This window comes from Bombina bombina, chromosome 7 (assembly GCF_027579735.1).
Source record: "Bombina bombina isolate aBomBom1 chromosome 7, aBomBom1.pri, whole genome shotgun sequence".
Taxonomy (NCBI): domain Eukaryota; kingdom Metazoa; phylum Chordata; class Amphibia; order Anura; family Bombinatoridae; genus Bombina; species Bombina bombina.
The window spans coordinates 633,239,582-633,258,257 of NC_069505.1; the positions used below are offsets into that span (position 1 = coordinate 633,239,582).

The following is an 18,676-nucleotide window of genomic DNA, read 5'->3' on the forward strand; positions in this document are numbered from 1 at the left end:
ATGTATGTGTGAGTGTATATGTATGTATGTATGTGTGAGTGTATATGTATGTATGTATGTGTGAGTGTATATGTATGTATGTATGTGTGAGTGTATATGTATGTATGTATGTGTGAGTGTATATGTATGTATGTATGTGTGAGTGTATATGTATGTATGTATGTGTGAGTGTATATGTATGTATGTGTGAGTGTATATGTATGTGTGAGTGTATATGTATGTGTGAGTGTATATGTATGTATGTATGTGTGAGTGTATATGTATGTATGTATGTGTGAGTGTATATGTATGTATGTATGTATGTGTGAGTGTATATGTATGTGTGAGTGTATATGTATGTATGTGTGAGTGTATATGTATGTATGTATGTGTGAGTGTATATGTATGTATGTATGTGTGAGTGTATATGTATGTGTGAGTGTATATGTATGTATGTATGTGTGAGTGTATATGTATGTATGTATGTGTGAGTGTATATGTATGTATGTATGTGTGAGTGTATATGTATGTATGTATGTGTGAGTGTATATGTATGTATGTATGTGTGAGTGTATATGTATGTATGTATGTGTGAGTGTATATGTATGTATGTATGTGTGAGTGTATATGTATGTATGTATGTGTGAGTGTATATGTATGTATATATATATATATATATATATATATATATATATATATATATATAGATAGATATATAAAATGTTTATTGCGCAAATTATTAAATACTTTTATGTTAAATTATGCTATTAATTTGTGCTTTGGTTAGCAGAAAATGTGATAATATTAGAAAGTATTGCACTGACCACCACCCAGCTTCTTTATGAATGACACCCATCTGGCAAAATTTTCCATATTGTATAAATTTCTATATTTTAATGCAGGGGTCGATAAATCTGTTTAATATTTAGGAGCCAGTAGGAGTATTTAGGGGCAGGCAGTGGTATTTGTATACAGATATATATAGAGGAGCCAGGGGTACAATGCTAGAAGCCAGTAGTTCCTGGTTCCTGGGTTTGTCGAGCCCTGTTTTAATGGGACATTTAAAGTGAATGTCAATTTTGATGCTAAAGTGCCCGGTTTTTAAAAATTTAATTAAAAACAGGGGCACTTTAATTCATCAACATTTACATTTCACTCCTGTTGAGAAAAAAAACCCTTACCTTTTAATCTTCACAGCCGCTCCAGCTTCCTCCACCCGTCGCAAAGCCTCTTCCTGGGTCTAAAATGAGGAATCCGGCTTCCTCCAATCACGGTGTTGAGTCTGATCTTGTAATTAGTAACATAAAATTGCTACAGTCTGCAGTATTTTAAACAATATTGTTACAATCTGTAGTTTGGTAGCGTTTAGCTTTCAGTCCCCCCCCCTGTATTGCACCGCGAGTCCCATGACAGACACTGTAGGGAGACTAAAGCGGGCCCTCGGGAGCATATTGGAACATGAAAATCTGTTGCACGGTGCATTGTGTTTTGATGTTTCAGACAGTGAAGATTTATTTTTATAGTATTTAATCACATTTGTATTTGTCTAAATAAAGCAGAGTTGTTTCAGTTTAAAGCCAAAGTGGTCTCAGACGTACAGAAACCGCATCGTTTCTTTTTGACCCAGGGACCGACCGCGTTGTGCCTGAGTTAGTGGGTAGATGAGTTGTAAGACAAGCTTCACTCTGAAGCCAAGTGGTTGTAAAGTGTCAGAACCAGTAAATACAGCAGATTTGTATGATAAAAAGACAACAAATAGCTCTTAGTCTGAATTCACATTAGTAGATTTTTGTGTGACAAATTTCAGTTATGTCTATTTCCACTCCCCCTGTATCATGTGACAGCCATCAGCCAATCACAGATGCATATACATACCATGTGACAGCCATCAGCCAATCACAGATGCATATACATACCATGTGACAGCCATCAGCCAATCACAGATGCATATACATACCATGTGACAGCCATCAGCCAATCACAGATGCATATACATACCATGTGACAGCCATCAGCCAATCACAGATGCATATACATACCATGTGACAGCCATCAGCCAATCACAAATGCATATTCGTATATATTCTGTGAATTCTTGCACATGCTCAGTAGTAGCTGGTAACTCAAAAGTGTAAATATAAAAAGACTGTGCACATTTTGTTAATGGAAGTAAATTGGAAAGTTGTTAAAAATTGCTGCTCTATCTGAATCATCAAAGTTTAATTTTAACTTGAGTGTCCCTTTAAATAAGAATCAGCACTTAGTGTCGCAGAAAACGCTACAAATTGGTATCTGAGATGCAGCACATTATTTATGCTTTGTGTGTCACTGTCTGTGTGTATGTCACTGTCTGTGTGTGTCACTGACTGTGTGTGTGTGTCACTGTCTGTGTGTGTGTCACTGTCTATGTGTGTATGTCACTGTCTGTGTGTGTGTCACTGCCTGTGTGTGTGTCACTGTCTGTGTGTCACTGTCTGTGTGTCACTGTCTGTGTGTGTGTCACTGTCTGTGTGTGTGTCACTGTCTGTGTGTGTGTCACTGTCTGTGTGTGTGTCACTGCCTGTGTGTGTTTGTCACTGCCTGTGTGTGTGTCACTGTCTGTGTGTATGTCACTGTCTGTGTGTATGTCACTGTCTGTGTGTATGTCACTGTCTGTGTGTTTGTAACTGTGTGTGTGTCACTGCCTGTGTGTGTCACTGTCTGTGTGTGTGTCACTGTCTGTGTGTGTGTCACTGTCTGTGTGTGTGTTACTGTCTGTGTGTGTGTGTGTGTCACTGCCGGTGTGTTTGTCACTGTCTGTGTGTGTGTCACTGCCTGAAGTGTGTGTCACTGTCTGTGTGTGTGTCACGGCCTGAAGTGTGTGTCACGGCCTGAAGTGTGTGTCACTGCCTGTGTGTGTGTCACTGCCGGTGTGTTTGTCACTGTCTGTGTGTGTGTCACTGCCGGTGTGTTTGTCACTGTCTGTGTGTGTCACTGCCTGAAGTGTGTGTCACTGCCTGAAGTGTGTGTCACTGCCTGTGTGTGTGTCACGGCCTGAAGTGTGTGTCACGGCCTGAAGTGTGTGTCACGGCCTGAAGTGTGTGTCACGGCCTGAAGTGTGTATCACGGCCTGAAGTGTGTATCACGGCCTGAAGTGTGTATCACGGCCTGAAGTGTGTGTCACTGCCTGTAGTGTGTGTGTGTCACTGCCTGTGTGTGTGTCACTGCCTGTGTGTGTGTCACTGCCTGTGTGTGTGTCACTGCCGGTGTGTGTGCCACTGCTGGTGTGTGTGCCACTGCCTGTAGTGTGTGTCACTGCCTGTAGTGTGTGTCACTGCCTGTAGTGTGTGTCACTGCCTGTGTGTGTCACATGAGACTGGGGTGCAGAGTTGTGAGTTTTTGAGACAGGCAGTGTTTGTGTTGTGGAATTGTGTGATATGCAGGAGGTGTGTGTTGTGGTTTTGTGCTGTTGTGTGATGTGCAGGAGGTGTGTGTTTGTGTGTTGTGCAGGAGGTGTGTGTGTGTGTGTTGTGCAGGTGGTGTGTGTGTGTGATGTGAAGGAAGTGTGTGTGTGTTGTACAGGAGGGGTGTGTGTGATGTGCAGGAGGTGTGTGTGATGTGAAGGAAGTGTGTGTGTGTTGTACAGGAGGGGTGTGTGTGATGTACAGGAGGTGTGTGTGTGTGATGTGCAGGAAGTGTGTGTGTGATGTGCAGGAGGTGTGTGTTTGTTGTGCAGGAGGTGTGTGTGATGTGCAGGAGGTGTGTGTGATGTGCAGGTGGTGTGTGTGTGTGTGATGTGCAGGTGGTGTGTGTGTGTGTGTGATGTGCAGGTGGTGTGTGTGTGTGTGTGATGTGCAGGTGGTGTGTGTGTGATGTGCAGGTGGTGTGTGTGTGTGATGTGCAGGTGGTGTGTGTGTGTGTGTGTGTGATGTGCAGGTGGTGTGTGTGTGTGTGTGTGTGTGATGTGCAGGTGGTGTGTGTGTGTGATGTGCAGGTGGTGTGTGTGTGATGTGCAGGAGGTGTGTGTGTGATGTGCAGGAGGTGTGTGTGTGATGTGCAGGAGGTGTGTGTGTGATGTGCAGGAGGTGTGTGTGTGATGTGCAGGAGGTGTGTGTGTGTGATGTGCAGGAGGTGTGTGTGTGTGATGTGCAGGAGGTGTGTGTGTGATGTGCAGGAGGTGTGTGATGTGCAGGTGGTGTGTGATGTGCAGGTGGTGTGTGATGTGCAGGTGGTGTGTGATGTGCAGGTGGTGTGTGTGTGTGTGTGTGATGTGCAGGAGGTGTGTGTGTGTGTGTGTGTGATGTGCAGGAGGTGTGTGTGTGTGTGATGTGCAGGAGGTGTGTGTGATGTGCAGGTGGTGTGTGTGTGTGTGATGTGCAGGTGGTGTGTGTGTGTGTGTGTGATGTGCAGGTGGTGTGTGTGTGTGATGTGCAGGTGGTGTGTATGTGTGTGATGTGCAGGTGGTGTGTGTGTGTGTGTGATGTGCAGGTGGTGTGTGTGTGTGTGATGTGCAGGAGATGTGTGTGTGTGTGATGTGCAGGAGGTGTGTGTGTGTGATGTGCAGGAGGTGTGTGTGTGTGTGTGTGATGTGCAGGAGGTGTGTGTGTGTGTGATGTGCAGGAGGTGTGTGTGTGTGTGTGATGTGCAGGAGGTGTGTGTGTGTGTGATGTGCAGGAGGTGTGTGTGTGTGATGTGCAGGAGGTGTGTGTGTGTGTGTGATGTGCAGGAGGTGTGTGTGTGATGTGCAGGAGGTGTGTGTGTGTGATGTGCAGGTGGTGTGTGATGTGCAGGTGGTGTGTGATGTGCAGGTGGTGTGTGTGTGTGTGTGTGTGATGTGCAGGAGGTGTGTGTGTGTGTGATGTGCAGGAGGTGTGTGTGATGTGCAGGTGGTGTGTGTGTGTGATGTGCAGGTGGTGTGTGTGTGTGATGTGCAGGTGGTGTGTGTGTGTGTGTGTGTGATGTGCAGGTGGTGTGTATGTGTGTGTGATGTGCAGGTGGTGTGTATGTGTGTGATGTGCAGGAGGTGTGTGATGTGCAGGTGGTGTGTGATGTGCAGGTGGTGTGTGATGTGCAGGTGGTGTGTGATGTGCAGGTGGTGTGTGTGTGTGTGATGTGCAGGAGGTGTGTGTGTGTGTGTGATGTGCAGGAGGTGTGTGTGATGTGCAGGTGGTGTGTGTGTGTGTGTGATGTGCAGGTGGTGTGTGTGTGTGATGTGCAGGTGGTGTGTGTGTGTGTGTGATGTGCAGGTGGTGTGTATGTGTGTGATGTGCAGGTGGTGTGTGTGTGTGTGTGTGTGATGTGCAGGTGGTGTGTATGTGTGTGATGTGCAGGTGGTGTGTGTGTGTGTGTGATGTGCAGGTGGTGTGTGTGTGTGTGTGTGATGTGCAGGAGGTGTGTGTGTGTGTGATGTGCAGGAGGTGTGTGTGTGTGTGATGTGCAGGAGGTGTGTGTGTGTGTGTGATGTGCAGGAGGTGTGTGTGTGTGATGTGCAGGAGGTGTGTGTGTGATGTGCAGGAGGTGTGTGTGTGTGATGTGCAGGAGGTGTGTGTGTGTGATGTGCAGGAGGTGTGTGTGTGTGTGTGATGTGCAGGAGGTGTGTGATGTGCAGGTGGTGTGTGATGTGCAGGTGGTGTGTGATGTGCAGGTGGTGTGTGTGTGTGTGTGTGTGTGTGTGTGTGTGTGTGTGATGTGCAGGAGGTGTGTGTGATGTGCAGGTGGTGTGTGTGTGTGTGTGATGTGCAGGTGGTGTGTGTGTGTGTGTGTGTGATGTGCAGGTGGTGTGTATGTGTGTGATGTGCAGGTGGTGTGTATGTGTGTGATGTGCAGGAGGTGTGTGTGATGTGCAGGTGGTGTGTGTGTGTGATGTGCAGGTGGTGTGTATGTGTGTGATGTGCAGGTGGTGTGTGTGTGTGTGATGTGCAGGTGGTGTGTGTGTGTGTGATGTGCAGGAGGTGTGTGTGTGTGTGATGTGCAGGAGGTGTGTGTGTGTGTGATGTGCAGGAGGTGTGTGTGTGTGTGATGTGCAGGAGGTGTGTGTGTGTGTGTGATGTGCAGGAGGTGTGTGTGTGTGTGATGTGCAGGAGGTGTGTGTGTGTGTGATGTGCAGGAGGTGTGTGTGTGTGATGTGCAGGAGGTGTGTGTGTGTGTGTGTGATGTGCAGGAGGTGTGCACATTTTGGGTGAGTCTTTTGGATTCCTAATCTTGGGTGGGACACCTGTGGACAATCTGTCCCCAAATACCCATCACACCCTGAGTCGTTACTGCAGTGTGACAAAAACACACGTACGCTGCACACACACATAGCTGCCCAGGTGTGTATTTGTGCGTCCTGCTCAGCACGTGCGTGATTATATCCCACCCTGAGGGGGTCTGCAAGGTTTTCACATGACACTGCGTCTATCTTACATTCCCTGGGGCTTAGTTTCCCAGTTATCTTACTTCTAAATACTGTGTTTATCTCTGTCTGTCTGTATCTGTCTGACTGTTATATCTGTTTGTCTGTATCTGTCTGTCTGTCTGTTTTTGTATCTGTCTATCTAGCTGTCTGTCCTATCTTTCTATATATATGTCTGTCTGATTCATCTATCTGTCTCTATTGTGTCTCTCTGTACCGGTGTGTGTGTGTGTGTGTCTCTCTCTCTCTCTCTCTCTCTCTCTTTGTGTCTCTCTCTCTTTGTGTCTCTCTTTGTGTTTATGTACCTATAAGGCTTATATTTGCAGTCACACACATTCCTGCTTGCTCTCCCTCTCTCACCAGTCTCTCACCAGCCTCTCCCTCTCTCACCAGTCTCTCCCTCTCTCACCAGTCTCTCTGTAACTGTCTCTCCCTCTCTCACCAGTCTCTCTGTAACTGTCTCTCTCTCACCAGCCTCTCCCTCTCTCACCAGTCTCTCCCTCTCTCACCAGTCTCTCTGTAAATGTCTCTCCCTCTCTCACCAGTCTCTCCCTCTCTCACCAGTCTCTCTGTAACTGTCTCTCCCTCTCTCATCAGTCTCTCCCTCTCTCACCAGTCTCTCTGTAACTGTCTCTCCCTCTCTCACCAGTCTCTCCCTCTCTCACCAGTCTCTCTGTAACTGTCTCTCCCTCTCTCACCAGTCTCTGTAACTGTCTCTCCCTCTCTCACCAGTCTCTCTGTAACTGTCTCTCCCTCTCTCACCAGTCTCTCCCTCTCTCAACAGTCTCTCCCTCTCTCAACAGTCAGTCTCTCCCTCCCTCAACAGTCTCTCTGTAACTGTCTCTCCCTCTCTCACCAGTCTCTCCCTCTCTCACCAGTATCTCCCTCTCTCACCAGTCTCTCTGTGCTTCTCTCTCTCTATTTGTGTTTATGTTCCTATAAGGCTTATCTTTGCAGTCACACACATTCCTGCTTGCTCTCCCTCTCTCACCAGTCTCTCTGTAACTGTCTCTTCCTCTCTCTCACCAGTCTTTCTGTACCAGTCTCTCTCTCTCTCTCTCTCTCACAAGTCTCTCTGTAACTGTCTCTTCCTCTCTCTCACCAGTCTTACTGTACCAGTCTCTCTCTCTCTCCCTCTCTCTCACAAGTCTCTCTGTACCTGTCTCTCTGTTTGTGTTTATGTACCTATAAGGCTTATCTTTGCGGTCACACACATTACTGCTTGCTCTCCCTCTCTCACCAGTCTCTCACCAGCCTCTCCCTCTCTCACCAGTCTCTCCCTCTCTCACCAGTCTCTCCCTCTCTCACCAGTCTCTCTGTAACTGTCTCTTCCTCTCTCTCACCAGTCTTTCTGTACCAGTCTCTCTCTCTCTCCCTCTCTCTCACAAGTCTCTCTGTAACTGTCTCTCCCTCTCTCACCAGTCTTTCTGTACCAGTCTCTCTCTCTCTCCCTCTCTCTCACAAGTCTCTCTGTACCTGTCTCTCTGTTTGTGTTTATGTACCTATAAGGCTTATCTTTGCGGTCACACACATTCCTGCTTGCTCTCCCTCTCTCACCAGTCTCTCTGTAACTGTCTCTCCCTCTCTCACCAGTCTTTCTGTACCAGTCTCTCTCTCTCTCCCTCTCTCTCACAAGTCTCTCTGTACCTGTCTCTCTGTTTGTGTTTATGTACCTATAAGGCTTATCTTTGCGGTCACACACATTCCTGCTTGCTCTCCCTCTCTCACCAGTCTCTCTGTAACTGTCTCTCCCTCTCTCACCAGTCTTTCTGTACCAGTCTCTCTCTCTCTCACAAGTCTCTCTGTACCTGTCTCTCTGTTTGTGTTTATGTACCTATAAGGCTTATCTTTGCGGTCACACACATTACTGCTTGCTCTCCCTCTCTCACCAGTCTCTCTGTAACTGTCTCTCCCTCTCTCACCAGTCTTTCTGTACCAGTCTCTCTCTCTCTCCCTCTCTCTCACAAGTCTCTCTGTACCTGTCTCTCTGTTTGTGTTTATGTACCTATAAGGCTTATCTTTGCGGTCACACACATTCCTGCTTGCTCTCCCTCTCTCACCAGTGTCTGAAACAGAGCACAGGAATGTGATGAAAAAGGTGTCCCTCCCTCCCCTGACTCATCTCCCTCCCCTACCCTGTGGGCGCTGTGTACCTCCATGTGTGGGACATTTAATCCCTCCCTTGTGTAGATCACAAACATTATCCTTTCTTACTTATTCTCAGAGGAGTCTGTCCTGTGCATATCTCTACCTCTGTTCTATGTAACTTCTCACTTATTATCTGACTTATTTTTGGGTTTATAATGGAGGTCATTGTCCTTCCCAGGACCAAACTGATTAGTTGGCGAGATTCTCTTCGCAAGATGGCAGGAGACCAAGTCAAAGCAGAGAAGGCATTTATGGACATGAACTACCATTGTGAGTAATAACTTGTTTTGCTTTATATGTCATCAATATACTAATCATATAATCATCAATATATCAATCATATAATCATCAATATATCAATCATATAATCATCAATATATCTGACCCATAACTTCTACAAGGGTTACATAGTACAGATTTGGTATTCAAGAGAGGCTTTGTGGTGATACACATACAGCAGGTCTATTGTAAATAATAGTTGTACAGGCTCCATCCTATATACACTAACAAGCCCTATAACAGTCCTATAGTATTGATGGGATACATGATGTGTGAGGTAAGGATATATGAGGTGTGATCTCTCCTATACGCTGAAACACAAACCCTATAGCAGTCCTATAGTATTGATGGGATACATGATTTTTGAGGTAAGGATATATGAGGTGTGATCTCTCCTATATGCTGAAACACAAACCCTATAGCAGTCCTATGGTATCACTGGTATATATGCGAGGGAAGCTCTAGCTTAAACATTCATACATAGACCCTATTATATAGTGTGAGTGGGATGTATAAATCTTACTTTCTCCTATATGCTGACACATATGTCCTATACAATGATCCTACATAATGACACATCGACCCTGTAACACTGATGGAGTATAAATGAGATAAAGTCAGATGACTCCATCCCCTATGGTATCTGTACAGTATAATTTATACACAGCATAACCACAATCAGTTTCTGTCTTGCATAAGATGTTTTTTGTCTTCTTTATTAATACTCCACCCTATGAAAACAATTATTATAATCTATAATGCTTCCAAGCCAAATACATCTGGAAAAATATAGGAAGAGTCTAATCGGAGCCACCCATATGGATTATATTAAATTATTAGTGTCTGATTTATAATATGTAAGTCCAACCGGTTCACCCGTGGGGCATACTGGGATTTGTTTTACTGGCAGCACATTTTTAGAAAATCTGCTAATTGGAAAAAACAAACAATCCATAAAGTGGTTTTCTGCTCATTTTCTTAATTCTCTCCGGCAGAGAAGAGGTTAAAGAGAAATACAAATCAGGACATATACATAATACAAATACAATCACATCCAAGCAGACATCATGGGAGATGAAAATAAAACGTAACTTTTATTCTAGTTAGTTGCGTAAAAACATACGGCTAGATTACGAGTTTTGCGTTAGGCTGAAAAAGCAGCGTTAACGGGTCCTAACGCTGCTTTTTCACTACCGCTGCTATTACGAGTCTTGCAGGTTTAGGGGCACCGCACACTTTTTTGGCCTTACCGCATAACGACGTACGTAAACTTTGTAAAGTCTTTTTTCTATGGGACTTCCATAGCGCTGGTATTACGAGTCTGTCCTGGGAGGCCAAAAAGTGAGCGGTACACCCTCTACCTCCAAGATCCCTAACGCATTTAAAAGTCAGTAGTTAAGAGTTTTATGGTACAACGCCGTAACATAAAACTAATAACTAAAGTGCTAAAAAGTACACTAACACCCATAAACTACCTATTAACCCCTAAACCGAGGCCCTCCCGCATCACAAACACTAAAATAAAAATTTTAACCCCTAATCTGCCGCTGCGGACATCGCCGCAACTATAATAAACATATTAACCCCTAAACCGCCGCACTCCCGCCTCGCAAACACTAGTTAAATCATATTAACCCTTAATCTGCCGTCCCTAACATCGCCGCCACCTATCTACATTTATTAACCCCTAATCTGCCGCCCCCAACGTCGCTGCCACTATACTAAATGTATTAACCCCTAAACCTAAGTCTAACCCTAACACCCCCTAACTTAAATAGAATTACAATAAATCTAAATAAAAAATAATATTATTACCTAAATTATTCCTATTTAAAACTAAATACTTACCTATAAAATAAACCCTAAGCTAGATACAATATAACTAATAGCTACATTGTAGCTAGCTTAGGGTTTATTTTTATTTTACAGGCAAGTTTGTATTTATTTTAACTAGGTAGAATAGTTATTAACTATTTAATAACTACCTAGCTAAAATAAATACAAAAGTATCTGTAAAATAAAACCTAACCTAAGTTACAATAACACCTAACCTAACCCTACAATTAAATAAATTAACTAAATTAAAAACAATTAAATAAATTAAATTAGCTAAAGTACAAAAAACCCACTAAATTACAGAAAATAATAAACAAATTACAAGATATTTAAACTAATTACACCTAATCTAATAGCCCTATCAAAATAAAAAAAAAAATCCCCCCCCCCCCCAAAATAAAAAAAAAACCCTAGCCTAAACTAAACTACCAATAGGGCCTTTTGCGGGGCATTGCCCCAAAGTAATCAGCTCTTTTACCTGTAAAAAAAAATACAAATAACCCCCCCAACAGTAAAACCCACCACCCACACAACCAACCCCCCAAATAAAATACTATGTAAAAAAACCTAAGCTCCCCATTGCCCTGAAAAGGGCATTTGGATGGGCATTGCCCTTAAAAGGACAGTTGGCTCTTTTGCGGCCCAAACCCTAATCTAAAAAATAAAACCCACCCAATACACCCTTAAAAAAACCTAACACTAACCCCCTGAAGATCGACTTACTGTTCTGAAGACCGGACATCCATCCTCAAGGAAGCGGCAGAAGTCTTCATCCAACCGGGCCGAAGTCCTCAACGAAGCCGGGAGGAGTCTTCATCCAAGCCGGGCGAAGTGGTCCTCCAGACGGGCAGAAGTCTTCATCCAGACGGCATCTTCTATCTTCATCCATCCGACGCGGAGCGGGTCCATCTTCAAGACATCCGACGCGGAGCATCCTCTTCAAACGAAGTCTTCTTACTGAATGACGGTTCCTTTAAGTGACGTCATCCAAGATGGCGTCCCTTAGATTCCGATTGGCTGATAGAATTCTATCAGCCAATCAGAATTAAGGTAGAAAAAAATCTTATTGGCTGATCCAATCAGCCAATAGGATTGAGCTTGCATTCTATTGGCTGTTCCAATCAGGTGTGGTGTATAACGTAGTCTGGAGTGCGGCGACTGATTTCTCTTGTGTATTTAGCTAGCTATAAAGGGTAATATCAGACACAAGCATGCACTCAGTTAGGTAAGGACTAGTGCACATATGTGGTGTATAACTTAGTCTGGAGTGTGGAGACTGATTTCTCTTGTGTTTTTAGTTAGCTATAAAGGGTAATATCAGACACAAGCATGCACTCAGTTAGGTAAGGACTAGTGCACATATGTGGTGTATAACTTAGTCTGGAGTGTGGAGACTGATTTCTCTTGTGTTTTTAGCTAGCTATAAAGGGTAATATCAGACACAAGCATGCACTCAGTTAGGTAAGGACTAGTGCACATATGTGGTGTATAACTTAGTCTGGAGTGTGGAGACTGATTTCTCTTGTGTTTTTAGCTAGCTATAAAGGGTAATATCAGACACAAGCATGCACTCAGTTAGGTAAGGACTAGTGCACATATGTGGTGTATAACTTAGTCTGGAGTGTGGAGACTGATTTCTCTTGTGTTTTTAGCTAGCTATAAAGGGTAATATCAGACACAAGCATGCACTCAGTTAGGTAAGGACTAGCGCACATATGTTGTGTATAACGTATTCTGGAGTGGAGGTACTGAGACTGATTTCTCTTGTGTTTTTAGCTAGCTATAAAGGGTAATATCAGACACAAGCATGCACTCAGTTAGGTAAGGACTAGCGCACATATGTTGTGTATAACGTATTCTGGAGTGGAGGTAATGAGACTGATTTCTCTTGTGTTTTTAGCTAGCTATAAAGGGTAATATCAGACACAAGCATGCACTCAGTTAGGCAAGGACTAGTGCACATATGTGGTGTATAACGTAGTCTGGAGTGGAGGTACTGAGACTGATTTCTCTTGTGTTTTTAGCTATCTATAAAGGGTAATATCAGACACAAGCATGCACTCAGGTAGGTAAGGACTAGCGCACATATGTGGTATATAACGTAGTCTGGAGTGGAGGTAATGAGACTGATTTCTCTTGTGTTTTTAGTTAGCTATAAAGGGTAATATCAGACACAAGCATGCACTCAGTTGGGTAAGGACTAGCGCACATATGTGGTGTATAACGTAGTCTGGAGTGGAGGTAATGAGACTGATTTCTCTTGTGTTTTTAGCTAGCTATAAAGGGTAATATCAGACACAAGCATGCACTCAGTTAGGCAAGGACTAGTGCACATATGTGGTGTATAACGTAGTCTGGAGTGGAGGTACTGAGACTGATTTCTCTTGTGTTTTTAGCTATCTATAAAGGGTAATATCAGACACAAGCATGCACTCAGGTAGGTAAGGACTAGCGCACATATGTGGTATATAACGTAGTCTGGAGTGGAGGTAATGAGACTGATTTCTCTTGTGTTTTTAGTTAGCTATAAAGGGTAATATCAGACACAAGCATGCACTCAGTTGGGTAAGGACTAGCGCACATATGTGGTGTATAACGTAGTCTGGAGTGGAGGTAATGAGACTGATTTCTCTTGTGTTTTTAGTTAGCTATAAAGGGTAATATCAGACACAAGCATGCACTCAGTTGGGTAAGGACTAGCGCACATATGTGGTGTATAACGTAGTCTGGAGTGGAGGTAATGAGACTGATTTCTCTTGTGTTTTTAGTTAGCTATAAAGGGTAATATCAGACACAAGCATGCACTCAGTTGGGTAAGGACTAGCGCACATATGTGGTGTATAACGTAGTCTGGAGTGGAGGTAATGAGACTGATTTCTCTTGTGTTTTTAGCTAGCTATAAAGGGTAATATTAGACACAAGCATGCACTCAGTTGGGTAAGGACTAGCGCACATATGTGGTGTATAACGCAGAACCGCGCTTTTTATTATGTGTAAATGTAAGATGGCTTCCTTTTTGCACAGCTCTGGCCTCCCAGGAATTGGATTTGAAGCAAATGGAACTGGATTCTGCAGCGGCCAAATTAGATGTCCTGAGACGTGAGCTGGAGAATAAGAGAGAAGCCGGAAACCCTATCAAGGGACAGGTATACAGTTTGATATATATGTAGAAGGTACTTACCTATGTCAGTAGGTGTGTGATGCAGGTTACTAACGATGAACATTCTCTTTTTTCTCCCCTATAGAGTAAAGATGTTCCCACTCAGGGAACTGTCCTCTCCCTTTCCCCCTCACTGACACGGAAGTCCATCCCCTCTCCAAATCCTGTCTCTATCACCTCCAACCTACCTGTTCTCAAACCCCGCCCACAAGAGTCCATGCCTGTGGCCCCCCAATTGTTTTTTAGCCACACACCCTCAGGTCCCTCACACCCGATTTCCCCCACCCTCACTCGTCGGACCCATTCTACTGACTCTAATACAGATTCCTATCTCAGCGCCCCATTGCGTAGCCCCAGAGGTCGCCCCTCCTCTCCTCGATTACATTACTATGAACGCTCTCCCTCACCCCGTCTGTTGTCTGGCTCATATGATTACCCTCTGGTACCTCGATCTGCCTCACCTGTACCGGATATGCCCCCCGGAGGGATGTATACTGAATGGGGTCCCCCACAGAGGCATACACCAGCCTATGAGGTCCCTCCTGGCTTCGTACCCAGGTTTTCAGGTACTTTTTATTGATTAATAATCTACTGGTTGTTCTATCACGCAGATTATGTGTATTTTAATGACCTGTGTTGGATACTTGCAGATGATGTCAGTTCTCTTCGCCGCCGGCCACCACAACGCAACTGGAACGAGTCTGATCTGGATGTTTCGTATGAAAAGAAACCATCTTCAGAAAGTAAGTCTCCACTGGTCATGGGGAGAGAGAGAAGAGAGAGGGAGGTGGTTGTTTGTCTGGAAACCTTGAAGGTTACTTCAGACTACAGGAATGATCTTAGGTCTTGAAGTTAATGAATAATCTGTTGCAGATTCAGTGGTGTTTAGTATATATTAATCTTATATGAAATACCCTCTGTGAAGCAGCAAGTATAGGATAACTACAAAATGCGTTGGCATTGCTTTTTGTTTCTAAGTTTTTCACATATATATGTGTCATCTCAACAGACATCACAGCTTTTGTATATTACTGATAATAGTCGTACAGAAAACCGTCTTCAATATTAAACTATTTTGTGTGAATAAATTAAAGATCCGACGCATTTTACATGTAATCATTGTAAGCTTTACTCGTATGCTATACGTGGTCAGGATTATTCCAGAATGTATCATTGATATTCACCATAGTTATCTAAATATCACTTGGTTTTATTTTGGCCTCATGACACGTGTGCAAAATGCGTTGGCGTTCCTGCTTCCTTATATATATATAGGTCACCCCCAGACTAGATACAGGATCTGTGGAACTTGTTCATAAATGAGAATTCCGTTTTTTCCACAGGAAGGTGGTTTACGTTTTTGTTGGGATCGTTTAACTCCTTAATGTCCACATTCAGTGTCCTATAATATATTTAAGTGTTATAAAAAATACCCAGGTGACAAAGCAATAATTAAGTGCATTTTTATTGCACTTTCTTTGTGCTTTTGATAATTGTAAGCTGTAGTTATCGGTCGCAATGTGTTACCAGTGTACGTGTTTGTAATGTTCTACTGGAATTGGCCAGGGCAGGTTTCATACTGTTTACTTGACCCGGTCTGTGAATCCTTTATTTTATAACAAAGTGAAATTAAGCTCTCCAACATGCCAAAGTTTCAATACTTTATTTGAGAGAGTGCAGAGTCAGAATCCTTTATTTTATGAAAATCTCTATCCCAGCGGGTATAAGATGTTTGTGAATTGTTCAGAAGAGTGTCTTCTCTGCTCCTATAAGAACAAGGTTTAGATTTTACAAACTGACAATAGGTTTTGGATATCCCCCCATACCTTTATTTATTTAGAGACATGACACCGATAGACAAACATGACACCGATAGAGAAACATGACACCGATAGACAAACATGACACCGATAGACAAACATGACACCGATAGACAAACATGACACCGATAGAGAAACATGACACCGATAGAGAAACATGACACCGATAGAGAAACATGACACCGACAGAGAAACATGACACCGATAGACAAACATGACACCGATTGAGAAACATGACACCGATAGACAAACATGACACCGATAGACAAACATGACACCGATAGACAAACATGACACCGATAGACAAACATGACACCGATAGACAAACATGACACCGATAGACAAACATGACACCGATTGAGAAACATGACACCGATAGACAAACATGACACCGATAGACAAACATGACACCGATAGAGAAACATGACACCGATAGAGAAACATGACACCGATAGACAAACATGACACCGATAGACAAACATGACACCGATAGACAAATATGACACCGATAGACAAACATGACACCGATAGACAAACATGACAACGATAGACAAACATGACACCGATAGAGAAACATGACACCGATAGAGAAACATGACACCGATAGAGAAACTTGACAACGATAGAGAAACATGACAACGATAGAGAAACATGACACCGATAGAGAAACATGACAACGATAGAGAAACATGACACCGATAGAGAAACATGACACCGATAGAGAAACTTGACACCGATAGACAAACATGACACCGATAGAGAAACTTGAAAGATACGCCAATGTCAGTGCCGGCAAATAAACTGAGAATACACAGTACAACAGCTGACAGCTCATATACAATGTCCCGTGGATGTAAGAGGGAATAACGTATAGCAGTATCACCTATACACAACATTAAGGAAACGTTAAAGGTACGATTTGAAATAATAGTTAAAGGGACAGTAAGCACCAAAAATGTTTATTGTTTAAAAAAAATAGATAATCCCTTTATTACCCATTCCCTAGTTTTGCACAACCAACACAGTTATAATAATATACTTGTACCTCTGTGATTACCTTGTATCTAAGCCTCTGCAGACTGCCCCTTATCTCAGTTATATTAATATACTTTTTACCTCTGTGATTACCTTGTATCTAAGCCTCTGCAGACTGCCCCTTATCTCAGTTATATTAATATACTTTTTACCTCTGTGATTACCTTGTATCTAAGCCTCTGCAGACTGCCCCTTATCTCAGTTATATTAATACACTTTTTACCTGTGATTACCTTGTATCTAAACCTCTGCAGACTACCCCTTATCTCAGTTATATTAATATACTTTTTACCTCTGTGATTACCCTGTATCTAAGTCTCTGCAGACTGCTCCTTATCTCAGTTATATTAATATACTTTTTACCTCTGTGATTACCTTGTATCTAAGCCTCTGCAGACTGCCCCTTATCTCAGTTATATTAATACACTTTTTACCTCTGTGATTACCTTGTATCTAAGCCTCTGCTGACTGCCCTCTTATCTCAGTTTTGGTGACAGACTTGCATTTTAGCCAATCAGTGCTGACTCCTAGGTAACACTACAGGAGTGAGCAGCGTTATCTATATATGGGGAAGATATTTGAAGGGATTATAAAGGATTATATTGATGAGCATATTCGTGTAAACAAGATTATGAGTTCTAATCAGCATGGCTTTAGGAGAAATAGATCATGTCAAACTAATCTAATTAGATTTGACGAGGAAGTAAAAATATAGATAAAGGGGAATCAGTTGATGTGATATACTTAGATTTTGCAAAGGCGTTTGATACAGTGCCACATGAGAGATTAATGCACAAAATTAGGAGACTGGGAATAGCTGAAAATGTTAGCTCATGGATAAATAACTGGATAAAAGATAGGGAGCAACGAGTAGTAGTAAATGGATCATACTCAGATTGGACAAAGGTAATCAGTGGAGTCCCCCAGGGATCAGTACTGGGCCCTGTTCTTTTTAATATTTTTATAAATGACTTGGAGCAAGGATTAAATTGTGACATCTCTATTTTTGCAGATGATACTAAATTAAGTAAGGTCATTAGGTCAGAGCAGGATGAACTTTCGTTACAAAGGGACCTGCAAAAATGAGAACTATGGGCAGGTAAATGGAAAATGAGATTTAATACGGGAAAATGCAAGGTTCTACATTTTAGAAATAAAAATAAGCAGGCAACGTATTATTTAAATGGGACAAGACTTAGCCAAACACAGGAGGAAAGGGATTTGGGGGTAGTAATAGATAACAAGCTAAAGATGGGTGCACAATGCAGGGCAGCGGCTTCAAAGGCTAATAAGATACTAGCATGTATTAAAAGAGGCATTGATTCAAGGGAGGAAAGCATAATTCTGTCACTATATAAAGCCCTGGTAAGACCTCACCTTGAGTATGGAGTGCAGTTCTGGGGATCAATCGCAAAAAAAAAGATATTGCAGAACTAGAAAAAGTTCAGAGAAGGGCCACAAAGCTAATAGGGGGATTGGAGAAATTAACCTATGAGGAGAGGCTAGCCAAACTGGGCCTGTTTTCTTTAGATAAAAGGCGCTTGAGAGGTGACATGATTACTTTATATAAATATATTCAAGGCCCATATACAGAGATGGAAGAAGCTCTGTTTATTCCAAGAAAATTGTTTCTGACAAGAGGTCACAATTTAAGGTTGGAGGAAAGGAGATTAAATCTCCTGCAACGGAAATGTTTTTTCACTGTAAGAGCAATACAATTGTGGAACTCATTTCCAAAGGAGGTAGTGAATGCCAATACCCTAGATACATTTAAAAATAGTCTGGATACATTTCTGTATATAAACAAAATTCATGGATATGATTGCTAGTAATAAATGGGTCACATTTCAATTGGGTTATTTAAGCTTAACTGGAGCTTTTTGTAAGTATTTTAGATTTGTATAAGTTGAACTCAATGGACTTCTGTCTTTTTTCAACCTTATCTACTATGTTACTATCTATATGGCACATATGAACTAGCTGTGAAAAACTGTCAAAATGCACTGAGATAAGGGGCGGCCTTCAAAGGCTTAGAAATTGGCATAT

General features: G+C 42.7%; 1 protein-coding gene across 2 annotated transcripts in view; it reads left to right on the top strand.

Annotated features, from left to right (window-relative positions):
- Window positions 1–18,676, top strand: part of PPP1R13L (protein phosphatase 1 regulatory subunit 13 like) — a 129,917-nt gene that overhangs the window by 88,989 nt on the left and 22,252 nt on the right. The window contains exons 2-5 of one of the 2 annotated variants that reach the window (XM_053688786.1): window positions 8,679–8,770; window positions 13,640–13,761; window positions 13,861–14,341; window positions 14,426–14,518. In XM_053688786.1, the coding sequence (XP_053544761.1) occupies window positions 8,716–8,770; window positions 13,640–13,761; window positions 13,861–14,341; window positions 14,426–14,518 (751 nt within the window). In that variant the 5' untranslated portion in view covers window positions 8,679–8,715. Of the gene's footprint in view, window positions 1–7,017; window positions 8,771–13,639; window positions 13,762–13,860; window positions 14,342–14,425; window positions 14,519–18,676 lie in introns of those variants that run through there. The other variant, XM_053688785.1, reaches the window with a different exon arrangement.